At 42.1% G+C, this 26,103-nt stretch overlaps 1 protein-coding gene across 5 annotated transcripts in view; it reads left to right on the top strand.

The window, feature by feature from the left end:
• The first annotated feature begins 3,541 nt into the window (after positions 1–3,541).
• CDC16 (cell division cycle 16) overlaps positions 3,542–26,103 on the top strand; it is a 28,238-nt gene continuing 5,676 nt past the window's right edge. For 2 of the 5 annotated variants that reach the window (XM_007466349.1, XM_007466348.1), the window contains exons 1-15: positions 3,548–3,622; positions 4,757–4,811; positions 4,912–5,009; positions 6,123–6,161; positions 6,421–6,561; positions 8,690–8,849; positions 9,831–9,922; positions 10,411–10,544; positions 11,386–11,465; positions 12,532–12,581; positions 13,463–13,536; positions 15,102–15,227; positions 21,198–21,350; positions 22,647–22,710; positions 25,175–25,236. In XM_007466349.1, the coding sequence (XP_007466411.1) occupies positions 3,575–3,622; positions 4,757–4,811; positions 4,912–5,009; positions 6,123–6,161; positions 6,421–6,561; positions 8,690–8,849; positions 9,831–9,922; positions 10,411–10,544; positions 11,386–11,465; positions 12,532–12,581; positions 13,463–13,536; positions 15,102–15,227; positions 21,198–21,350; positions 22,647–22,710; positions 25,175–25,236 (1,376 nt within the window). In that variant the 5' untranslated portion in view covers positions 3,548–3,574. Of the gene's footprint in view, positions 3,623–4,756; positions 4,816–4,911; positions 5,010–6,122; positions 6,162–6,382; positions 6,562–8,689; positions 8,850–9,830; positions 9,923–10,410; positions 10,545–11,385; positions 11,466–12,531; positions 12,582–13,462; positions 13,537–15,101; positions 15,228–21,197; positions 21,351–22,646; positions 22,711–25,174; positions 25,237–26,103 lie in introns of all 5 variants that reach the window. The other 3 variants (XM_007466352.1, XM_007466351.1, XM_007466350.1) reach the window with 3 other exon arrangements.

Below are 26,103 nucleotides of genomic sequence, written 5' to 3'. Positions count from 1 at the left end.
ATATCTGCGTGCTCTAGTCAAGTTGATACATAAAATCAACCACCACAGCCACTGAGGTTGACCTGAAGTGTTAGTTTGTAAAGCATCATCACTCTGCCTAGTCTTATGAATATAACGTGAAACGTTTTTCAGTCATCAGGAAGAACAAAGCAGGTTCTGACTGGGAACTTCTCCAAGGTATACCAGTGAACAAGGAAATTCTCAGAATAATCACATACTGTATCCCTCATTTTTGTAGAAAAGAAAAGAGATATATTTGTAAATGTGCATATGTGCATTCAAAGCACAGAAAGGAGAGTAGAAAACGCACAACAATTGACGATGATAGTTTTTAAGAAGAGGAGGGACGGGTCAGGGGAACGTCCCCAGTCTGTGTACACGGTCATCACGGGAGTCTTTTATAGAGTGCCTCCATGTGAAACTTAAGTGACAGAAAAAGACAAAATCTAAGGAGGTAATGCACACATAATTATATATAGTATCATTAAATGAAAGAAGCAATTGAGAATACGGCTTGAACTATAGCCTGCCATACGCCTACCCCAAGTTAATGAGCATGGAGCTGATTATTACCTGCTGGCATGGAAGGGGTGGGAAAGGAAAGGGAAAGACACAGGAGAAGAAATTTAAAAGGACTGTTTCAAAATATCACCCAGTGTACGTGTATGCATGGAAAAAGGACACGGCAGGCAACTCACAAAAGTAGTGAGAGGAGAGATTTTAAGACGCGGAATCTTTATGGGAAAAGCTTTATGTTCCTGTGGCTTCTCTGCATTGTCTTTCTTTCCTAGGATTTTATATTGATAAAGGTTGTATCTACTTTTAAAAGGCAATACAGGACATGGTCTGAAAGTCAAAAAGCTCAAAGGCATACCAGGGAAAAGGCTCTCCCACGCCCAACATCGTTTAACTGCCAGCGCTTCTCCCAGAGGCATTGCACTGTTGCCAATGGCCTAATTTGTCCTCCCAGGGATAGTTTAATGATCTTTCTACCCATTCTTTAGTTTTCTATTTCACCCAAACGGTCACATATGATAAACACTTCCCTATCCCTTGTTTTTTTTCCCCTTAATATATCTTGGAGGTTTTTCCATATCCACATGTAGAATCGCCTGTTCTTTTAAACAGCTGCATGGTATTCCGCTACGTGAGTATGCTGTGGCTTCTTTAATCAGTTTCCTACCTGATGGGTTGTGAAATCATCCCTAATTTTTTGCTTTTGCAGACAATGTTGTAATGACTATCCATATGGGGCAGGTCACTCTGCACACATGCAATACGCATCTCTACGAGAGGTTTCCCAGAATTGGAAGCGTTAGGGCAGAGTATATACGTGTTTAGTTTTGGAAGACATGCCGACTTGTTCACCATAGAGAGTATATCAGCATCACTCACAAAAACAATATATGAGGAGGCCTGTTTCCCCCACCCTTGCCAACAAAGTGTTGCCAAACTTTTTGATCTCTGCTGCTGTATATAAAGTGATACCTCACCATTTTCATTTTTCTTATTATGAGTGAAGTTGAGCTTTCTTTCATATGTTTATTATTCTCTTGCATTTCTTTTCCTGTGAACTGTAGTTTCATGTCATTTACCCACTTTTTTCTCTTGAGCCATCAGTCTCTTTATATTGGCTTATTACATCTAAAGGAAATTAGCATCTTATGGTAGATTTCAAATTCCTCCCTAGCTTGTCTTTTGACTTCATTTGCTGTTTGCGTGTCTACATTAAATTGTTTTTAGGTAATGAGAATGCACTGCCTTTATTTTAAAAGTTGAACTTCATTATGGGGAAGGAAAGGTTCAGATTCTGTCATCTCCATTTCAATTGCTTACATGTCACTTGATTTCTCACTTGGGTAGTACTGACTATTCCCTGTTAGTCGCTCCACTCCTTCATGAGTCTTGCATCTTTGCGCTTACATATTTACACACGTTTCCTTCTACTAGACTGAACATTTTACATGTGCAGAGATTGCTCTCAGGTAGTGTGCATAACTTTTTCATCTTTGCACAGCTAACTGCTGGCACCATGTTGTGCAGATTAAGTCGAGTGAAACATATTTGTCAAATGATGTTTCTTTCTGCGTTCAACTTGTCAAAAAAGGGGTTTTTAACAGTTTTATTGAGATATATTTCACGTACCATAAAGTTTAAAGTGTAGAGCTCGTGGCTTTTAGTTTATTCACGGAGCTACGCAGCAACCATTACAATCCATTTTAGAGCATTGTCATAACCCTGAAAGAAGTCCGGACCTTTTAGCGGTCACTTGTCATCCCCCCAACCCCGTCCCTCACTCCAGCCCCTGACAACTACTACTCAACTATCTGTCTATATTGACGTGCCTATTCTGATATTTCATTTAAATGGTGTTAAAGAAAAAAATATTCAAATGACCTTTGTTAAAGCACTGTAAGATTTTATTCAAAGGTGGAGAACTACCAACACAGGTATAGGGACCACTGAGACGGAAAACTGCAGTGAGGGAGAGATTGCGGTCAGCTCAGAACGCAGCATAGGCAAGTGGGAATGTATAGCCAAGGAGCCGGGTGGGGGTCCCCAGTAGGAAGTGGCTAAGAGGAAGCATCAGGGTTCGGAGGATTCTCCCTGAAGGCGGGCCAGGGTGATCAGATGATATCACCTGGGAGATTGTAATGGATGAGGAAGCTACAGGGTGGGGGATTCTGGCTAAACTGACATCAGAATTCTTGCAAAAATTGGACAATGCAGAAAGGAACATGGAAGTCCAAAAGCCAGGCCTAGCTGAAAAAAGTTCGGGGAGCCTGGGCAGACTTTGGTCAATGAGAGAATCGGTCAACGGAATCATACAACATGAGGTCCTTTGCGGTTGGCCTCTCTCATTCAGCATAAGGTTCATACATGTGTCAACAGCTCATTCACTTGCTGCTGAATAATGTTCCACTGTATGGATCCGAGGTTTTAATAGACCCGCTTTTCCAGTTCTTACTCGTTTTTGATCACAGGTTCCTCTATCTGAGGTTGAGGAATGAGCCTTTGGATTTTGCCAAAAGACAATCTGAAAGGGACACTTGGCCATGGCGACCACAGGCAGAACTCCTACATCACGTGCCGGGACGGCGTGTGCACCCACCGGTCCGCACAACCAGCCTCTGAGGTGGTTACCGCCGTGTTTACACGGGAAATACGAGTCACACTCGGAACCACGGAGCCCGCGGGGCCGTAGCTGCCAAGCTCCCGCCTCCGAACGAGCTAATCAGCGAATCGCGCACGGATACGTCATTGGCTGCGCGTCCGCGGCGGCTTGAGTTGCAGAGGAAAGGCGTCCACGGCCGCACGAGAACCCCGGCCACCCAAGGGCCGAGAGAGAGCCTCGGCACTAACGGCGCGAAGCCCGTTTCCGTCGCCAGGAGGGACGCGGTTGCGGAGGACTTCCGGGGCGGGGCCGGGCCGCGAGCGGAAGTTTCCGGGCAGCGCGCGCGGCCGGGTGGGGTCGGTCCCGGGCTTGGGGCGCGGGGCGGTGGCGGCGCGGGGGCCGGGTCTGCCCGGCCGGGAGCAGGAGGGAGGGTGCGCGCCGGACCCCGGCCACGCAGCCATGAACCTGGAGCGGCTGCGGAAGCGCGTCCGGCAGTACCTGGACCAGGTGGGCGGCCCGATCCGGGGAGCGCGGGCCGGGGCTCGGGCGGCAGCAGGGGCGGCTGCTGTCGGGGTCTTGGCGGCGCGCGGTCCTAAGGGCCTGGGCTTTGGTTCGGGGTAGAGCCCCCCGAAGGGAGAGGTCGAGCCCCCCGCCCTCTGCAGCCGGGAGGCTGAGGAACGCTGAGCGTGAAGCCACTAATGCGCGCGGCGAGCCTTACACGTGTTCAAGCCCCGCTCCGCAGCCGGCCCACCCCGGACACAGAGGTGCTCAGTACATACTTCGTGCTAAGTGGAAGTTGAAGGATTATTTTAGGATGAAAGTTGCGGGGTGGCCTTTGAATTTAGCTAGCTAATAGAACATTTTTGAAAAGTTTAGTTGTCATTCTTATTTGGCCGAATTTAACTGAATAAAGGTAAAAACAAATCTGTAGTCTCCAAATCAGTGCGATGTCACTTAGTTTTTGTAAAATGTATGCTCTCCCAATAAATTGGAAACCAGGAAGGGGAGAGAAAAGCGTGTTCACGGTGAACTGTTCGATGTGAAATGTAGCAGCTGAATGTTTGGCAGCACGCTGAAGGGCTGTATTTTGCTTTGCCATAAGTCAGCTGAATTGAATAAATGCTTCCTGCGCATTTTTTCTCTGGCTCTGGGGATGCAGTGAGGAAGGAGACAGGCCTGGTTCCACCCTCCAGGCACTAACATTGAGCAGATTTGTAACCGTCCCAGAAGCATTCCTCCTCCCAAATTGACTGGCAACGGAGTTGCTGGTTTGCATCCAGGAGGACTGAGGCAAAGACTGAGAACCTTACTAATGGCTAGATGTTGTAAAATGATCACTTAAGTTATCTACTTTAGATACCTGCTGATACAATTTTGCAATGTATAAGTTAAAAAAAACTGCCTTCTTCAACTGTATATGTCAAAGGTCTTCCAATAATATTTTTATTGCACCATTGAACTAAAACTCACCTACCTGAGGTATAAGATAGAGATATGACTGACAGACCCTTTACTACACGTAGAAAATGATTGTACTGAGATGTTGATTTATTATATAGCATTCTAATAATATCTATCTGTGTAAAACGATTGAAGTAACAGGGCAATTACCACTTTTTTTTTGTTTGTTTTTGGATACAGCAACAGTATCAGAGTGCTTTATTTTGGGCAGATAAAGTAGCCTCACTCTCTCATGGTAAGTGACAGATTCTAATTTTTTTTCCTGATTTCTCTATCCTTAAAAAACTTTCTACTTTACCTTGCACCTCTGACCACTTATGTAATTTTCCCTCCAGAGGAGCCCCAGGACATTTACTGGTTGGCTCAGTGTCTTTACCTGACAGCCCAGTATCATAGAGCAGCTCATGCACTTCGGTCACGAAAACTGGACAAAGTAAGTGATTGTATGAACCTTAAAGCTTTTTAAAAAATGTTATTATATTAGTATTTTAGGTATATGTTCTTTTTATGTTAAAATATTTTTAAGGATTCAATTTTTCATATTAAATGTAAAGAGAATATTTCTTGTATACGTTTTTTTTTTTTTCCTTTGGCCGCGCCGTGCGGCATAAGGGATCTTAGTTCCCTGACCAGGGATTGAACCCGCGCCCCCTGCATTAGAAGTGCAGAGTCTTAACCACTGAACCACCAGGGAAGTCCAAGAGAAAATTTCTTATTCCTAATCTCGGTCACTTTGTTTCTCCCTCCCCCACCCCCCTATCTAATCACTAAGTTTTGAAAATTCTGTTTCCTAAATAGCTCTGAAAGTATGGATAATCCTTTCTATCGCATTACCATTCATACACGTCAGGCCTGTAATTTGTCTGTTTTGTTGTTTTAGCCTCTCTCCTTTCTCTTGTCTCCAGTAACATCTTTCCCACACCCCACCTTCCTTGTCTCCAGTTCATCTTTTAAACTGTCAAAGCGTGGTCTTCCTAAAACAGATCTGATCACATCACTCACAGTGTAACTCAGTGATTTCCTATTGCCTACAGGATAAAGTCAGATGCATTCATAGGCACCCCAGGTGCTTCTTGATTTCTCTCCAGTCTGTGTCTGACCCAGCACCACCATCAGTGCATGGAATGTGTATCCAGTCATGCTGACTGCTTGCAGTTCCTTAGATGTGTGACAGTTATTCAGACTCAGTGCTGGAATGCTGACCAACTCCTAAGTTACCCTCTCCCCTGGAGATGTTTTCTTATTCAACTGGTTAGTATTTTTTATGTGATTCTTTCATAGTTTATGAAAGAAACTATGTGCTGTGTTTATGTCTCCCCTGCCACAGCCTCCTTAAGGGCAGGTCCCTATCCCTTTTTGAATCCTTGGTGACTGGTAAACAGTAGGTTCATGATGAATATGGGTTAAAAAGACTGTTTTTTTTCTCTGCGAGAGTAAAAGAGGAATTATGAAAATGGCTTTCTTCACTTCGTGGTTATAGTTTTCTTTTTGATTGAAGATGCATATTATCTTGATCACTTTTTTAACAGATTAATTTCTTTCCTAGTTGTATGAAGCGTGTCGCTACCTTGCAGCTAGATGCCATGTAAGTGTGCTCTCAGTTTTATTCGATAAAGGTTTAATGATGTGAATGTTACACATCCCTCCCATGAATGTGAGAATTCAAAATACTGACTCTCCATTTACTAAAAGCTCATATGCATGAAGAAAATTCTACTTTAGACATTTTAAATTTAAGTAATGAGTGGGTATAATATTTATTACCCTTTTAAAATCTACTGTGATTGTGTGTGTATCTAGCGTCAGAAGTCATGGCTGACAAACGCTATTTCTGTTTTCTACAGTTTGCTGCAAAAGAACACCAGCAGGCCCTTGACATTCTTGATCTGGAGGAGCCGATCAGCAAAAGACTGTTTGGGAAATGCTTGAAGGATGAAAGTAGCTTGAAAGACCCCTCCAGTGACTGGGAAATGTCCCAGTCCTCAGTAAGTAACGCTGTGATAACCATGCTCCCGTAACATCAGTAGGAATTGCCCACATGATAGGGCAAATGTAATCACCTTCTTTTACTTGAGTACAATCATGTTAAAATAGCTTGATTGCCAACTTACTTAATTTTCCCAACCCAAGAAGATTCTGAGACATTTCTGAGCCGTCAGTTAGAAGTTGTAGTTGTGTCCTCAGATGCTTGAATCTGAAATAGGCAGAGACTTAAGCTCTTTCTTCTTACATTTGATGCCTTAAACTCCTTTGCCTTCTTACTGTATTTCAACAGTGTTTTGTACTTACTCCCAAGAAACCTTGATTACCTTAGACTGTTTCTTTCCAGGGAGTGGTGTGGTGTTACTGTTTATGTTATTTTGTGTATTTCAGTTTGTATACTTCATACCTGCATAAAATTGCAAATTCCTTTGCTGGCAGAGATTATACTGATATAATGTAACATGATAAATAACATCCATGGTCAGATTGCTAATCTGGACTGTTAACTCTTTTTTTTTTTAACAGCTTTCTTGAGATGTAATTCACATAGCATGCAATTCATGCATTTGAAGTGCCTAGTACCTCGGTTTTTAATATATTTGTTGAGCTGTACAACCCTTACCACAGTCAGTTTGAGAACATTTTTTTTTTTTTTTACTTCAGCGAGAAACCCTGTACCCTTTAGCTGTTACCCACCAATCCTCCATTTCCCAGTTGTTCTTTATAACATGTCTATGAAGGAACTTGGTTACTCTACTGTTCATCTCAAGAAGGTGGGAATACTATACATTCTTAGGTTTTTTTCTTTTTAAGAAGCACATTTTTTGCGAAGAAATACATTTATGAGGGAGTTGAGGATTATCATTATTCTTGGACCTCTTATCCATTAACTGCTAAGAAATGCATGATTTATTTGTAATGCTTTATTTATTTTATGAGTTTACTTTTTTTAATAACTCATAGGATACTGCATAGGTCTAAGATTCTCTCATAATGTCCTCTACTATTTTTGAACTGTGATTTTATGATGAATCCCATTACCAATTTTATTTATTTTTTTAGTGGTTTGAGAGATGGCAATTTTTATTTATTTATTTGTTTGTTTATTTTGGGCTGCGTTGGGTCTTCGTTGCTGCGTGCAGGCTTTCTCTAGTTGTGGCGAGCGGGGGCTACACTTGGTTGTGGTGCATGGGCTTCTCATTGCGGTGGCTTCTCTTGTTGCGGAGCATGGGCTCTAGGCACGCAGGCTTCAGTAGTTGTGGCTCTTGGGCTCTTGAGCACAGGCTCAGTAGTTGTGGCGCACGGGCTTAGTTTGCTCCGTGGCATGTGGGATCTTCCCGGACCAGGGCTCGAACCCGTGTCCCCTGCATTGGCAGGCGGATTCTTAACCACTGTGCCACCAGGGAAGTCCCCATTACCAATTTTAGCTGCATCTCTGGACCATCTTTAAGCTCACTTATTTGTTTTTTGAGGTTCAGAATATGGAACATAAGTCAGATTTCTGCATCCTCCTGTTAATGGTAGCAGTGAGGTGGCTGCTGTGTGAGCAGCTTACCATGTGCTGGCTACAGATGGTACCACCTCTGATCCTTACAGAGCCTGTGAGTTAGATGAGGGGAGGAAACTGAGTCACGAGAGGTTAGAGCATTGTCCAGGGTCACTCGTAAGTGTCACAGCTGGGATTTGAGCTCAGGTCTCCAGTTCCCAAAGTCCACGCTCCTAACCCCTGTGCTGCATTGCTGCCGGTTTTCTAATGTTTACTAAGGTTCGTTCATTGAGATCTACCTATCAAACGGTCTTCGTGTTTGATTTAATATATGTACGCTCTGTATGCTGTCTCTAAACCATTACCCTATTTGAGACAGAACAAGTAATGAACAAAATAGCAGTAACGTGTAAGCTAGTTATAAAGGTTTGTTGAAGTGAGGAGAGCCTAAGGAAAATAGATGAGAGAAGTTTTACTTTGCTTTTATGTTTCTATTAATTTATATTGTGTCTGACATTGGATGGAGCACATCCTTTTAGATGTAAAAAAAAAAAAAAAGACTTAGCCTTCAGACAATATATGATTTTTGAAAAATTACTTTCAGTAGTGCTGACTTAGTATGTCACTCATCATTTTTCCAACAGATAAAGAGTTCTATTTGTCTTTTACGAGGAAAAATCTATGACGCTCTAGATAACCGAACCCTCGCTACTTACAGCTATAAAGAAGCTTTGAAGCTTGACGTCTACTGCTTTGAAGCATTTGATCTTTTAACGTCACACCACATGTTGACAGCCCAAGAAGGTTTGGAAACCCAGGTGTTTTTATGTTTAGCACAATTAATACTGTTTGGATTTTTTTTTTTCTGAAATCTATAGAATCAAGAGCAGGCTATTATGTGCAGGTTTAAATAAACCTATTAACTTCCTTCACATCTTCACACATGAAGCACGTTGCAAAATACAATATTGTGCGGTGCTTCTTGCAGTCAGAATCTTCAGGGATTGTGATGTGATGAGTGATTTAAAGTTGTAAAGAATTCAGGGTCTGATTCAGTGATTTCCAACATGGCTGCACTTTAAACCCCCAGGAGTTTTAAAAACATCATTGTGCAGGTCCTAACTCCAGACCAGTCGAATCAGAATCTGGTGGTGGGGCCCTGGCATCAGATGGTTTACAGCTCCCAGATGATCCTGAGATCCATCAAGGGCTGAGAACCATTGACCTAGTATGTTGCCAGTGGTGTGAGGTGGATAAACAAGAGAAACAGAAAGTGGAGATGTTGTATTAATGGCATTCAGACATTTTAGCCTAATGCGTGGTTTTCAACCAGGGTGATTTTGCCCCCTAGAGGACATTTGGTGGTGTCTGGGGAGAGTTTCATTGTCACAACTTGCAGGTGGGTGGGACGTGGGGGGTTGCTGCTGGCATCTAGTGGGTAGAGGCCAGAGGTCCTGCACACATCCTACAGTGTGTAGGACAGCCAGCACGGCAGAGAATTGTCCCCACAGCATCCGTAGTGCTGAGGGTGGGAAAGTGGCTTGGTGGTTCTTAAGTCTGGTGATGACTAGAATTGCCTGGCAGGTTCATGCAGAGCCCTCAAGGTGATTCTTATTACCTGGGTCTGGAACCCCTGTCTTAGTTTTCTCCAGTTCATTCTGTCTTGTTATTTTCTCTTTTGAGCTCAATTTACTTAAACCAAGAACTATAGAAGAATATTTTTCATTGCTGATTTTTTCCCCATAAATACTGTGAGGACGTTCCTTTTTTCTCAACATTTTTTAGAAAAAGAACTTCTTGAATCACTACCTCTTAGCAAGCTCTGTGCTGAAGAACAGGAATTGCTACGCTTTCTATTTGAGAACAAATTGAAAAAGGTAAGTGAAAACACAAAGTTAGTATTTGCTTTGTATGAGCATCTTACTTCATTAAATTTGTCCTCTATTCTTTCACAGGCTAAGAATTTAGAAATTAATTTTCATCAGTTTAGCACATTTGCAAGGACAGATTTAGATTATTTAAAATACATGATGTGATTCCTGAAGAAGCTTCCCAAAATATCTGTCTTCCTCCCAGGAACAACTCACACTTTTAAAAGATTGAACTGTCAGATAATCAATGATGTGTGAAAATGAGGATTTTTTCCTCATGCTTCCTGAACTACTGTTTTGTAAAATACTTCCTACCATGGAATTCTGTGATAAAATTGAGAAGAGAATTAGACTTTGGTGATACTTGAAGTTAGAAAAGTTTCAAGCATCTCACAGATGTCACTGTGTTAAAGCTTGAAACACTCGGGCCAAGCTGAGTCTCTGCCTTTTGATTCGGTGCCGCACGCTGTCATGTTTGCATTTCTCTGTTTCAGTATAATAAACCTAGTGAAACTGTCATCCCCGAGTCTGTAGATGGTTTGCAGGAGAATCTGGATGTGGTCGTGTCTTTAGCTGAAAGGCATTATTATAACTGTGATTTTAAAATGTGCTACAAGCTGACTTCTGTGTAAGTACATCCATTTATTTTTGTGCAGGAACGTAGAGTTTAGTCCATTTTACACGAGAAATATGTGGGACCTGCTTTCTGAATAATGTCAAACTGATGGATGATCATTTAAGCTGCCTTTTCCATTCGCGGAGTACAGGGGGGTGGGGGTGGGGGGGGCATGTCATCTCAAAAGAGCAATTTACTGACACAGGTGTGTACACATTTGTTGCTTTATTCTATTAACTCGGGAGTATCTGTGTCCCTCCCAGGAGATAATTTGCAAGTTTGAGAATACCGTGTGGCACATAGTTTTATAAAGTCCGTTCTTTGTTAAAGCAGAGTCTAATAAAATCCTGTAGGTCCTGGGTATCAGGCTCACTAACTGGCCAGGCCTCCTCCCCCAGCACCAGTCTTTCCATGTGCATAGTTCACACTTGTCCTTTACATGTACCGTTTTCAATGGAGCTTTCGGGTTGCTTAAAATCCTTGAATTCACTAAAATTTTAATTGACAGATAGTTAGGATTCATTTAATATTTCATATTATTTTTGATCCTTCTAAATAATTAGACCACTTATTTTACGTGGTACAGTTCTGTTAGTTTAAAGTGAATGTATGTGGTGATGTTTATTTTTATTGCTTCTGAATAAATCAGGATTTTCCCTTTCATTTAAAACCTAATCATTGCCTTAACTGAACAAGTCTGAAGATAATGGAGGTAAGAAAGTAAAAATGTATTATAGCCCACAGTATTGTATGTAATGTGGTAATGACTGTTTGAATAAGCAGAGCTAATTGCAATGAGTGCTGTTACATACTGTTTGTACGTGTGTACATAGTGTGTTTCTTTAACTTTCAGAGTAATGGAAAAAGATCCTTTCCATGCAACTTGTTTACCTGTACATATAGGGACACTTGTGGAGCTGAATAAAGCAAATGGTAAGAATTTTTTTTAATTAAGATAATAATTTTTAAGACAAAAAGTATTCTGTAGCTCTGGAAATTCTGTCTCATAAATCCTGGATAATTCAGATTGCAGGTTAACAACTGGGGGAAGAACGCTTATCCACGTAACCAGCAGTCTCTTCTGTTATCCCAGCAGAACACACTGTTTCTATATCCCTAATTCCTGCCTCCTTTTCTCAGATGTAATGTGTGCTCCAAGGTGTGTTAGCTTTAGAGCATTGGGTGGCAGGCGTGCCTTTTCCCTTTCCTTGTAAAACCCATAAGAAAGCTGGGATGGCAGGAGTCAGTAACTGTTTAGAAACGGGAAGGGGGCAGACTTTTTGCTCACGTTTTCCATATTCTGGAAACATTTACAGGGTTTGGACTGTATTTGCCCTTAAATCTTCTAAACTGACTCGTCAGCTGGGTCAGGAGGAAAACTAGCCAGGCACCCTAGCTCTGGGCCCCTGCTGCTCCAGGCATGGCCTGTGGGCCAGCAGCATCACGCCTCCGGGGAGTTTGCTGGAGTGCAGGCTCTCTAGCCGCCCTGGCCTGTTGAGCCCTAGGAGATGTCGCCGTGACATGCCGGGACTTTGAGCACATCATCTTGCTGGTTCCATAAACAGGAGGCTTTGGTCAACCAATTTGGCTGTGGGTGGTCAAGACGGTCTGTACTAGGCCCGTGGAGTAAGAAACCTGGGCTTCAAGACAGGCGAGGCCCCTTGAAATAGCCTCTTAAGCACGTGGAGTGCTTTGTCGTGTGCCTCTCATCCAGGCCGCTAGTCACTCGATAAGTGCTCAGCGCCCACTTAGTGCCTGGGGTGGTCTGAGGGATTGGAGGTGGGGGTACGTGAAACAGCTGTAGTATCTGCTCCGTGGAGTTTCTATATGGCATTAGGTAAATTGATTTTGTATCCAGGAAGAAAGAAAAGTATGAAATCATTGCTGCGAGAACAAGATTTATATGATTGTGAAGAGCTGTAACTGGGGGAAACTCGTATCGTAAAGTTCATTTGCTGTGAATAATTTTATTCTTTTTTTTTCTTTTTCTCTAATGTAGAACTTTTCTATCTTTCTCATAAATTGGTGGATTTATATCCTAGTAATCCTGTAAGTAAATATAAACTTTTTTCCCCCTTATAGTGTCTTTTTTCTTACCTGAACTTTAAGAAAATACTTAACAGGTGTTTAGACAGAGGCTAAATTTAAATTCAGGCAAATAATGTTTTATTTTAAGGTGTTGGAGCAGAATCTCCTAGTGCTTATGATAACTAGAAGCAGCATTCACTTTTTCAATTCATGAAAGTATATTTTTTTTTAGTATATAACTTAATATGATTACAGAAATTGTATATGCTTATTATCTTGAAATAGCTAACATACAGAAAAATTAAATATTGAAAGTGAAAGTCATACTCATACCTCTCATAAGCAATGCTAATAACTGCTTGGTAGCTTTCTCACATTACATGTATGATAACTTACTGAATTATGCACTGAATTGAATCATTGTGTCTTCCAAACTGCCGTGGATCAGAATGAAGACCTAGAAATTGAAAATGGAATCAGGAACCATGTCCTTAAAGACAAAAGTCAGGGGTCAGGGTTTAAGTCTCAGACAAGGATCTGCACCCCAGACCAGTGGGAAAACAGTTTATAAAGAGGCGAAACCAGTGCAAGAGAAGTCAGCTGAAGAGGTGGGATCTGTAGAGCCAAGGTGGGGCGGGGAAGACACAGTGCAGGTGGGAGGCTGGGACTCAGGCTGGCTTTGCCATAGGAAGAGATTCAGATGCTGCAGGGGTGCAATGGGAAGCACCTGGAGCAAGAACTGTAGAGAGTCTGGTCTCATGTCACCCAGGACCCTTAGTAGACAGCCTGTCTCAGCAACGTTTCTGACTTGAACTAGAGTATATGCTGGGACCTCTGACTTGTTACAGATTCCTGGTTCAAGGTTAAGCATCTTTGGTCATGGTACATTTTAAACTTTTTAGGTGTCTTGGTTTGCAGTGGGATGCTATTATCTCATGGTTGGTCATAAAAATGAACATGCCAGAAGATATCTCAGGTATGAACTTACCGTTTTCCTCCGTCTGTAGTTTCTTGGTCATCTGCTTTAATGCAGTAATTAGTAGTACTTTTAAAAGCAGTGAAAGGATAAGTGTTTTCTTCAGATTCCATTCAGTTGCGTCCATTGTCTACCCTGCTTTTTATAAGATGCCATGAGGGGAGATAAAAGTAGTCAGTGGTATAGACCTTGTCCTCAAGGAGCTTATGATGTATTTAAACTTTTATTTATAAACGAGAATAAATATGAAAAAATAGGGAATAATACAAAGTATTTCGAAAGTTTTTTTATTTATAGAGATACTATTAGCCTCTTACTCTTAGGACTTCTTTTGTTAATAGTTGTGAAATTACATGACACTTTATGTGCGGTTAGGCTCACTAAATGTGACTATAAAACAGAATTCTTGGCATAGTGAACTGGTTTATGTAAGGATCTGCTGTGGTTTTAGCTTGAGGAACTCCATGCAGCCCAATCAAGCTACTTAACCAGTGCTATTCAATACACAAGTACAGAAATATGTCTAATAATACCTGTGATTTCCTCCATGTGAACAAAATAGAAAATGGATCTGTGGTGAAGTTCATAAACTTTGTACACAGACTTGAATTCTAATCCAGATTCTGCCACTTATTAGCTATAATTCCTTGGGAGAGTTCATTTCTCCGACCTTCCTTTCTTCTGTAAAAATGGGAATGATGTTGTTGTATGTCAGGATTGTGAGGAAAACTGATAAGATGACAGGAGAGGATCCTGCACTAGGAGAAAATTAGGACGAGCTCTCTGATTAGTTGGCTGCTAAGCATTTAAGAAAAAGGGTGCTTGTGGGTTTTTTTCGGGAGGAGCATGCTTCATGTTACAATGGTTCCTTTGAACTATGCATCTTTGACTTAGTGTGCTTATTCAGTGATGAATTCTACATGAAACAGGGAACATTTGGGTAAAAGAAAACTTAGAGAATAAAATGCTAAGAAGTGGGAATCTCACCTTCTGTATTTTCTATGTTTTTTTTGGTGATGTGTTCTCTTTATTCCTTATTGTGGGTCACTTAGTTGAAGACTGTTTAAGGCTATGTAAATAGTCCAGTCCATGGAACCAGCATGAATCTCTTAATCATCTGTAGGACGTCACTTAATCTTCCCAGCCTCAGTATACTTATCGTTAAAATACAAATAGTAATTTATCTTGAAGGTTATGAGGATTAGGTGATGCATATAAGGCACAAAACAGGCCTTCCTTAAGTGGTTGCTGCTACCACCGTTTATCTACTAGGTTTTGAAATGAAGCTCCTGGATTAAGTAATATTTGTAAATTCTATACAGAAAGCTAATGGGCTCCACTGTAGTACCTAAAAAGTTGTGGACCTCTCCTAAAATTACTTAAAAATTTGCTTGTAGTATTAAACATTTTGTTTCAAGTGAATTAACATAAGTGTCACATTAGTGTTTAATATGTTGACAACTCATTCATTAATTCTGATGTCCTTGAAACCATGAACTTACATAAAATTAACCTAACAATTTAAGAATAAACGTTACACACTCGAATGAAGGCTCTCGTTTTAGCAAAGCTACGACTCTGGAGAAGACCTACGGGCCGGCGTGGATCGCTTACGGGCACTCGTTTGCAGTTGAGAGTGAACATGACCAAGCGATGGCTGCTTACTTCACGGCAGCGCAGCTGATGAAAGGGTGCGCAGAGCAGGTTGCTTAAGCAGAGAGAGTTTATTATGACTATCTCTGCCGTTTGGTTGTTAAACTGAACAAAAGAATCATGTATCATGTTAGCAGCTTATGATTGTGAAATAACTATGGAAGTGAGAGGGAAAGAAGCTGGTGTAGTGATTTCGCCTAGCAGTTTATCTTAACCAATACAAAAGGGGGCTAGCAAGTTAGGCTAAGGGGACAGAATAGGGTGGAAGCTGTTTTTCACATGCTCATATAAGAATGAAAGTATTCATGAGCAAAGTTACTACTTATATCCTACTTATGTCCAGAAGGTATTTCTGTGGCTTAATTCATTATTCAGATTCAGGACTGAGTTTGCCAGCGTTGTACATTTATATCAGTGTTAAATGTGTTGGTAGTGGGAGGGAGGCTCAAGGGGAAGGGCATATATGTATACATATAGCTAATTCACTTTGTTGTACCACAGAAACCCACACAACATTGTAAAGCAACTATACTCTAATTAAGAAAAAGAAAAAAAAAGATACATGTACCACTATGTTCATAGCAGCACTATTCACAATAGCCAAGAAAAAAAAAGAAAAGAAAATGTGTTGGTATTGGCTGGTGTTGCCCTAAGAGCACATGTTACTTTGGGGAGCAGAGCACTGCTGTTATTCCTGTTGACTTTTGGGTTTGCCGTCGGTTTTACTTTGCCTCGTTCTCTCGTGCGGGCTGCTTTTGCTGCCTGCCGCCCCACCTCTGTGTGGAGAGGTAGTGGGAGTGCGGGCGCGCAGAGGGCTGGTCTGGAGCCAGACGGCCTGGCGATCGTGGCAAGCTGTGCACCTCTTGAAAAATAGGAATAATAGCAACACTTAACACCTAGGCTTACCGTGAGGAATAATTGAGGTAATTCCAGTTAAAGACTTTGGTCAGTTTCCGACACATAGAAAGCACTCAGTAAAAGTTAGCTGCCTTAACTTGTTTGCTGGAATTTCATCTGGTTTGGTTTGGTTTACCTTTCCAGACTGTCAGACTCATTTTGGCACCCAGTTCTGCATCTATATTATTTATGGCCCCAGCTTTTTTAGTTATATTAAATTTGGTATGTATGACTTTGATATCTAACTAGTTGTCCATTAAAATATTGTAAAAGACATAGCTCCCTAACTGTGTTAGTCTGCTCAGGCTGCCATAACAAAACGCCATGTACACTGGGTGGTTTAAACAGCAGCAGTTTATTTTCTTCCGGTTCTAAGGCTGGCTGGCCGGCTGAGTGATTGGGTTCCGGGGCGGGTGCGGGGGGCTCTTCCTGGCTGCCTTCTCACTGTGTCCTCACAGGGCAGAGAGCTAGGTCTAGTGTCTCGTATAAGGGCACCAGCCCCGCTGTGTTAGGGCCTCACCTTCATGCCCTCACATAACCTTTATAATTTCCTCACAGGCCCTCTCTCCGAATATAGTCACTGAGGGCTAGGGCGTGACATAGGAATTTGGGGGCAGACATACATTCAGTCCATAAATCCATGATATAGTAATATACTAGAGTAATCCTCCAGATTAAAGTTGTTCAGCCAGTTACTGATCCATCTAAACGGTCCTCGTACCCAGTCCATCCTATTCACCAAGACATGCGAGACCCTTTCCAGTGCTCTGCTGAAGCTTGGCTCCAGTGTCTGCCCATACCCCTAATCCATCAATCTGGTAAACTGGCAGCAAATAATAACTTACTGTGGGTTGTTTCTTACGAGAAAATGCTAGAGTCTGCTAATTTTATTTTGCTACCCTGGGTGCTCACGAGCCCAGAACAGTTGTTACTAGTTATTAGTTAGTTACTAGCTAAGAGTCAAAACCAATGATAATAAATGACATGATTAATACTTTTAATGTTTCCCAGTCTGACACTTTTCTAATTAAATTTTCAAATCAGCTCATCAGGATAAACATTTTTCTCTCAGTTTCACTTTTTCACCAGAACAGCTTTTATCCAATCTAGTTTGGATTAATACTGACTGGGGTACTTTCCAACACTAACAGCCAGTTCTCTGCTTCTCCAGACACCGGCTGGGTCCTACAAGTCCATTCAGTTCTGACACTAACTACCCAGCGTTAGTGCAGACCTCACAGGTTAAGGGCCCAGTCCCACAAGACTGCCCCTCCCCACTCCAGATGCCAGTCGCAAGTCCTGGGTCACTTGTACTTCTGACTGTCTGGCCGCAAACCAAGGGTTCCCACAACCCCCTCCTAAGGTTTGATCATTTGCCAAAACGACGCAGAATTCAGGAAAGCATTTTGCTTATTATAAATGATACAACTCAGGAAGAGCCAAATGGAAGAGATACATAGGGCAGGGTATGTGAGTGGGAGTGCGTGGAGCACCTTCTCTGGGCACCACCCTCCCAGCACCTCAGTATGTTCACCAACCTGGAATTCTTCTGAAGCTAACTGTTCCAAGAGTTTTTATAGAGCTCAGGCTCCAGCCTCCCTTCCAGGAGGCCTGTGAGTGGGCCTGAAAGTTCCAGTACTCTCATCACTCAGTCTTCCTGGTAACCAGCCCCACTCTGAGTCACCCCAGTAGCATAAATTGGGTGTGATCAGAAGGGGCTCATTAACAAAAGACGCTCCTCTCATTCAGGAAGTCCCAGGGCTTTTAGGAGCCCTGTGCCAGCAACCAGAGACAAAAACCAAATGTATTTCTTACTTTATGGCACCAACTCAATTTCAATAGAGCAAGTAGAAGGAGGGTTGCAGACAAAAATACATTTGTACTGTCTTATTTTAACCTATGTGGTTACTTAGCCTAAACTCTATTTGTTCCTGTGGATTTGAGTTACTATCTTGTGTCCTTTCATTTCAGATTGAGGACTCCTACTAGTATTTCTTGTTGGGCAGGTCTGCTAACAACAAATTCTCTCAGTTATACGTTGTTATGATTATTTCCGTGTGTAATGTTGTTTTTCAAAGAAGCTGTGAGAAGAAAGGCAAGCAGGTGTATATTTATGTCATTTGTTATGTTGACCTTTCTTTTACCATTTCAAGTTCTCTTCATTTGTCCTTGTGGATTTGAGATACTGTCTGGTGTCGCTTCCTTACCCCAGTACAGCTTTGCTCCTGCCACTTCCTTTGTGCCGTTAGTGGTAAACATTACATTTCTACATACGTTAGGCCTAATCACACTGTTTCATACAATTGCTTTCTAAGTCAGTCAAGAGAAGAAAGATGAAATGTAATCACTTCTACTGGTACTGTGTTTTTCATGTGGATTTGAATTACTGTCTGGGGTCACTTTCACCCTTAAGAACTTCCTTCAGTATTTCTTGTAAGGTGAGTCTGCAACAAAATTTCTCAGTTTTTGTGTCCCTGAGAATGTCTTAATTTCACCTTCATTTTCAAGGGATAGTTTTGCTGGATATAAAATTCTTGGTTGTCCTTTTTCTTTCAGTATTTTTGAGTGTCATCCATTGCCTTCTTGGCCTCCAGGTATTTGGTTAGAAGTCAGGTGATCAGGGATCTCGTGTTATATTTTGTTACTGCTTTAAAGATTTTTATTTACATATTTATTTAGTGTTTTTCAGTGGTTTGACTATGGTTTGTCTAGATGGGGATTACTTGGGAGTTTTTTGAGCTTTGGGGTGTGTTTGGCCTAAATATTCTTTGGTTTCAAATATTTTCTTTACCCCTTACTTTCTCCCTTCGCCTACAGGGCTCTCTTTATGCACGTGTTGGGATGCTTGGTGGTGTCTCCCAACTCTATGCGACTGTTGTTTTCCATCATTCTTTTATCTTTCTGTTCCTCAGACTGGGTAATCTCATTTGACCTTATTCATGTTCGATGATTTCCTCTGCCTGTTCAAACTGCTGACGAACCCTTCTAGTGAATTTTTTATTTAGTTATTTTGTTTTTCAACTCCAGGTTTTCTGATCGTTTGTTATAATTTTTATCTTTTGTTGTTCTGTTTGGTGAGGCATTGTTCTCATAGTTTAGTTTTGTAGACATAATTTCCTTTAGTTCTTTGGATATTTAAAATAGCTTATTTAAAGTGTTTTTCTAGTAAACCCAGTGTATGGTCTTCCTCCAGGGTAGTTTCTATTGCCTGCTTTTACCCCCTTATATATTGCCATGCTTTCTTGTTTCTTTCCATGTCTCTTTATTTTTTCTTGAAACTGGACGTTTAAAGTAATATAATGTGGCAATTCTGGAACCACATTGACTCTGCGCCACCCCAGGGTTTGTTGTTGTTGCTATTTGTTGTGGCTGTTTGGTGACTTTGCTGAGCTTTTAAAAATTTTGTAAAGTCTGTGTCCTTTGTCATCTGAGGCCGCTGAAGCCTCTGCTCAGTTAGCTCAGGGCTTCTTTTCATATCTTGAGCCGAGTTTTCCCCCCTTTTCTGAAGGGCCCTGGACGTGTATAGGGGCATGTCTTCAGTGTTCCCATGGTTGGTAATTCTGCCTTAGCCCTCTTCAATTCCTGCTTGCACTGAGCCTCAGGGGCATCCAGAGATGAGAGATTAGGGCCTTCTCCAGCCTTTCCTGTGCATGCATATGGTCCTGTGTGTGGCCTTCTGGTGTAGCTGCCTCAGGTTAATGTTAAACAGTTACTGCTGATAGTTTTCAACAAATGCCTTGGGGGTAGACATTTCTCTGCATGAGCTCTGAGTCAGGTCAAATAAGACAGCTGTGAATGGGGCTTTTCCAGGGAGCTGCCAGATATGTCAAATAGTGACAGGTCTCTGTGGGGTATTTCAGAAGCTCCAAACTAATTTTTGTCCCCTCCAGTGGGCTGTCAGACTGCTGATTTTCTAGGCTAATGTGGAGCTGGGGAAAGGGAGATGGGAATCAGACAAGTTAAATGTCATAGAGTTTGCTGTTCTTTCTGAGATTCAGCTGTTTTTCTAGAAGAAATACCCCTCAGATTGTTGTAAGCCTTTGCTTAACTTGCAAAGTTCTGGAAAAGTTTATTTCGACAATTTTTGGCAGTGTTTTTGTTGCTCCTATGGAGGAATAGATTTTTTTTTTTTTTTGGCGGTACGCGGGCCTCTCACTGTTGTGGCCTCTCCCGTTGTGGAGCACAGGCTCCGGACGTGCAGGCTCAGCGGCCATGGCTCAGGGGCCCAGCCGCTCCGCGGCATGTGGGATCTTCCCGGACCGGGGCACGAACCCGTGTCCCCTGCATCGGCAGGCGGACTCTCAACCACTGCGCCACCAGGGAAGCCCGAGGAATAGATTTTTGGAGCTCCTTCCTGTGCATTTCATATTTCCTCCAGGTACATCCATAAAGGTTCTTCGTGACCCTTCTGTAGATGCTACAGTTGTAACTTCAGTCGTGCTTCTAGATTAGAGCCCGGGCACCTCCCAGCCAGGCAGTCAGTATTCACTGACATTGTCAGATCCATCTTTGGGGAAAGGTTATCTTACTGTGATCACTGGTCTGACAGGGTGAAGAGATGGAAATTCAGTTAAAACTAGTTACTCTGCCTACACCTGTTTTCAGACGGTATGAGAGTAGAATACACATGACGTAATTCAGAGCTCTGCAGCATAGAACTGATAATAACCGATAGGGGAGACTCACACGAGGGGTGGGGGGGTTGGTCTAGCTGGAAGTCCGAAGCAGCTGCATAGAGGCAAGTGGAATTGAGCAGAGCCATGAGGGTCTGTGTTGCTGAGTCAGGGAGGGAGGAAGGTGGTCTTGGCTGGGCCTGGGTGCTGATGGCACAGGGGGGCCTGGCCTTCTGCTTTGCAGGGGGTTTGTTTTGTCTCTTTGCTGTAGAATAATGAAAAGTAAGGGTGAATAGCTTGCTGGTAGATTTTAGAAGTGGCAGCTGATTAGTCTAAGAGCCTATTAGATATTCATTAAATATTAGTAAATGAAGTGTCAGAAAACAAGTAAGTGCTCTATTTTTGGCTATGTTAAAATGATTTTGCAGACAGGATTTGAAATCTGCTGAACTATAAAGTTTTGAGTGTTGAATATGTGAAATTTTCCAATATTTTTAGGTGTCATTTGCCAATGCTTTATATTGGATTAGAATATGGATTGACCAATAACTCAAAATTGGCTGAAAGATTCTTTGGCCAAGCTCTAAGCATCGCACCAGAAGACCCTTTTGTTATGCATGAGGTTGGCGTGGTCGCATTTCAAAATGGAGAGTAAGTACTGAAAGGCCAGAGGCCCCTCTGTTTCCTTTTTGTACAGAGAGCAAAAACCTCAGTCACCAGAGTTTAGCCCATCAGAATGGCTTTTCATAGACATTTCATTTTAGGAGAAGGAGGCGAACAGGTAAAAAGCGAAAATATCAAGTGTTATCTTGGAATTCTTTAAAATTACGAAACCTGGGTTTTGGTCCCCTTTGCTGTGGGCTGTCACAAGCTCTTAGGTCCTGGCCTGGACAGTTGTTGCCAACTCTGTTAAGTCACTGGACCCCTCAGGGTGGCCTGGAGGCACTGCAGAATCCCTAGTCGTCTCTTTGTTGACGACTATGAATTGGGTTCATACATTTGAGAAAGATTTCTCACAGTTTTGGAACAAAAATGTTTCCTTTGCAGATAATCCAAAAATTAAGCCAATTAGAATGGCCCAGTCCCTGAGTTTCCTGGTCAGTAGTTGAGGCTTACTGTAGTCTTGGATATTTATAGAATAAGCAATTCAGTGTTGTACTCAAAGAGGGAACTGTCTGTAGTCCTTTGCACTGAACTATACTTAAATTTTAAAACAGTAAATTAGTACTACTGTAGTGTTTTTTGTGGCATTTGTGTGTATTCTAAAAATTCGATTATCGAATATTTATAAAAGAGTTTGGAGCCTTTTAAAATAATCTGTAGTAACAAATTCATATACAGTCAATTTATTTGTAGTCTATTTTATGCCCTTTTCCCTTTTTTGTGCTTTATGTTGGTTATTTTACAGTTTAAAACGATCCCCAAGCGGAATGCCAAAGTGCTGTCTAGTGTCCTAAGCTCAGGAAGGCTGAGATTTGCCTTGGTCAGAATACAGGTGTTAGATAAGCTTTGTTCAGGCATCAGTTACAGTGCTTTTGGCTGTGAGTTCAGTGTAAACAAATCAACAATATACATTAAGTAAGGTGTTGCCAAGCAGAAGCACGTGTGAAACCAGGTACATTGAACAGTTGGTGAACATGTGAGCAGAGGATTGTAGTTTTTCCACTGGGAGCAGTGGTTTGGTGTTGGCTAAAGTAGTGTTAACAGTGCCTTTATAGAACCTAATTACTGAGAATATGCTGTATCTCCTAAAATCTTGAACTCTTGTGATGTTAATGCCATAAAAGTAATCATTTATCTCACTTAAATTTGACTTTTAAAAAACTGTTTACATAAGTTTACCTCATTTCATTTTAATATTACTGGAAAGAGATATTCAGATTTTTCTTAAAATGTTTATACATGCTAATTTTGAATAAACTGCAACTTTCCCCCCCTCTATTTTAGATGGAAAACAGCGGAAAAATGGTTTCTCGATGCTTTGGAAAAAATTAAAGCAATTGGGAATGAGGTATTCTATATAATATCTGTAATACACACACACACACATAAGTGTGTTTAGTATTGAATGAGGAAGATAATATTAGACCGTCTGTCTTGCCTAGAATATAATAACCTAATATTTATCATAGCAGTCGTTTGTTAATGTTTGGCTTGTCATGGTATGAAGTGTTTTATTACATGGTACAAAATGAGTCTTTCTAATTGAGAGGGTAGGTGTTGGCTCTTTGCTTCTTAAGAGGCTCTAGTTTTGATCTGTGGGCGTAATCAGAGTACATTCGATGATTATTTGATACGGGGAATATGTGATGATACATGGAAGCTGGTAGGCACTGTAGCATCTGACTTGTCCTTGTCTAGAACCTCTTTGACCAATGGGTACATGTAGCAGCAGATCCCACTTCCGCAGGAATGGGGCCAGATGTCATTAAAATTAGACCTATCATTGCTCTTCCTTACCTGATACTTAGTATATATTTAGATCTTTAACCAGGTTCTGTCATATGAGAGGTGCATGAATTTGTGCTCATGAATTAACCTTCCAGCTATCATGGATGTGTAAACACTGGTATTATATTAAATGCTGACAGTTTTAGACGCTGTAAACTTCTGTAGGTCAGAGATTTGCACGTTGTTGCTCTTTGGTTCCTGATTCTTTTTATTCACGCCTGTGTTGTCTTACTCTGTTCTGATGATCACTTCCCAGTGTCCTTCTGTTCCTGCCCCCAGGAACACTTGCCCACAGCATACATCTTCCTTGGCTATAAGTTCCTCTTTACTGAGACAGACACAGCTCCCCTGAGCTCCCTGCCGGGTGGCGGTTTACTTGTCCCTGTAGACGCAGCTTTGTTTATTTTGGTCTCTTCTTAATTGTCATATGAACTTAAAAACACTATATATCTGTGTGTTTGCACATGTATGTATATAAAGCAGGTCTTCCACAGCTCAGTCTTGGGTGGTCTGGATAATACATGTGTTTCTGTTGATATAGGGTGGCCATTTATCACCTTGCCCATTTTCAAAGAATTGAATACCTTAGGACCTTGCTCCTTGGACTGCACCAGCCACATCAGCGTCACCTGGGAGCTCGTTAGAAGTGCAGAACTTCATATCTTCTGAACCAAAATCTGCAGTTTTAGCAAGATCCCCGGGTGATTCTCATGCACAGAAAAGTTTGAGATGCACTGTCATAAACCACATTTGAAGTTGAAATTATATGCATCTTTGATGACCAGAAGACACTTTGGATTCTTGCAGACCTTTAAAGGAATAGTTTAAATACAAAAGCACAATACTATTAAACTTTCAAAATGCTCATTAAAAAGTTATATGAGGAGGGGAAGATATTGTGTGATTTAGTTGTAAACTACAGCAAATGTCAGAGTAGCCCAGGAAAGCAGGTGTGCCTAAGAATCGTAGAGGGTTTGTTTCATTCACATGGACAGTGCCTTCCACAGCTGGGCTCAGGGGAGTTAGAGGGTGTGACCAGGTCTGTTTATTCCCTTAGTTTTGACTTACTGCTGCATGTCGACTGTGTCGTAAGCTCTGAGCTAGGGGTTGGGAGGCAACAGAAAACTGGTTTGATGTTGATGCCCTCAGATCAGTGCAGACAAATAAATTGGCAGTAATAATACAGTGCACGGAAAGGGCTGTGATTGAGGAAATAAAGGACTCCACACAGACTTGATGGTCGGTCAAGAAGGCCTTCTGGGTTCAAGGAAATACACCTCAGTCCTAAAGGATGGATGCTGGCCGGGCAAAAGTAAGGAAAAGGGCATTTCAGGTGTAGAGAATGGTATGTGCAAAACTGGAGCCAACTCAGTATGGCTTGAATTTTCAGTTCACAGAGAACGTCAAGAAATGGGGCAGGAGGGGTAAGTGTGGGTCTTCAAGGGCCTTGAAGATGATGTTAGAGTTTGCACCTTGTCGAGAGGTGGCGGGACAGTAGGAGCTTTAAGACAGGTGGCGTGGTCAGACTCATATGATGGGGCCCAGACAAGACGTGTTAGTGATGGGGGTGGCGTTCTGATGAGGGGGTTGATAAGCCATTCCCGGAGGGGTCGGGGTGACGTGGTGCTGTGTGCTGAGTGGCAGAGCACCAGAGGGGTGAGGTTGGGGAGCTGGGCTGACGGGGGAGAGGGGATAAGAGGCTAGCATGTGGTGTGTTGGACTTGAAGTGCTTGTGAGGTTGCTAAGTAGCAACATTACTAGGCAGATGGAAAGCTCTGGGCTGGAGGTACAGAATTTGAAGTTCTTTGGCATAGATGGGCTCTTTGACAAAACAGTGCTAATAAAATAACCCTCGGGAAGTGTCTTCTAGTAGGAAAGCTGGAAAAACAGCTCAACAGTCTTGCCTAGTGCTGTGCAAGCACCAGGAGAGAGCCCCTCTCGCACAGATGAGTGAAGTCGTGCAGTGCAAACGGGTCAGGCTGAAAAGTAGCTTGTAATCATGGGTCTGATGTGCTTTGTTTTAGGTAACAGTTGACAAATGGGAACCTTTGTTGAACAACTTGGGCCATGTCTGCAGAAAACTTAAGTAAGTGAAGTAAAGCATTTTCAGAAATATTCTTTGTGAGTAAAAGTTACTTAATTTTGTGTAGCTCTTTTCCATATTTTTATTTAGCTTTCCTGTACTTGGCTACTCAGATATAACAAGAGCAAAACAAATGTTTTTATTACCTCTGTTGGTATGATTTTATTTTAGAAATATATTGAGAATTATACCTTCTCTTTTCTAGGATTAAAACCTGTAGTGTTCAGAAGTAGTTTAGAAGAATTAGGACAGGGGGAGCCCCTTGAGCCGCGTCCGCGCCTGCTCACCCTCCTCCAGATGCCACTTTCGCGGTGTGATGACTGACGTGACAGATGACAATTGAAAAAGAGATTCTTTGGTTAACTAAGTTTGGGAACCTGGAGGTTACTCAAAATTTAGCAGGTTTTTCAGGATTTCTTGCAGTCTTTACTATGCGTTATGAACCGCAGCATTTCCCAAACATTATTAAGCACAAAACCTTTTTTCACAAGAGTTTTTACAGAGCAAGTATTGCAGAGAATTTGGGGAAATGCTGCTCCAAGTAAGTCCTGTAGACCTTAAAGCAAAACAGTTTGGTTGCTTTTAACCATCCCTGGTGTAGGAGGCTTGTCTTCACATAAAAGAGGTCTTGCTGTGCGATGGGGCACAGGCCCAAGGGTCAAGAATGGGATTCAGCTGGTAGCCCTGCAGGAGTGCCCACCCTCAGCTGGAAGGCAGGAAGACCCACTGAAGATACGCAGTGGATGCGAGGGACCGTTGCCGTCTAGCCTGTTCTCTGATACAGGAAAGTGGTTCTTCCGTGGCCGCGTCGCGGAGCACCCACCGTGCCACTGACGGCTCCTCTCTTCCTTCCTCTTCTCTCCGCCCCCC

This window comes from Lipotes vexillifer, unplaced genomic scaffold (assembly GCF_000442215.2).
Source record: "Lipotes vexillifer unplaced genomic scaffold, Lipotes_vexillifer_v1.1 scaffold791, whole genome shotgun sequence".
Lineage (NCBI taxonomy): Eukaryota > Metazoa > Chordata > Mammalia > Artiodactyla > Lipotidae > Lipotes > Lipotes vexillifer.
Note: the sequence above shows the minus strand (reverse complement) of the source record. Positions and strands in the feature narration are given on the sequence as shown.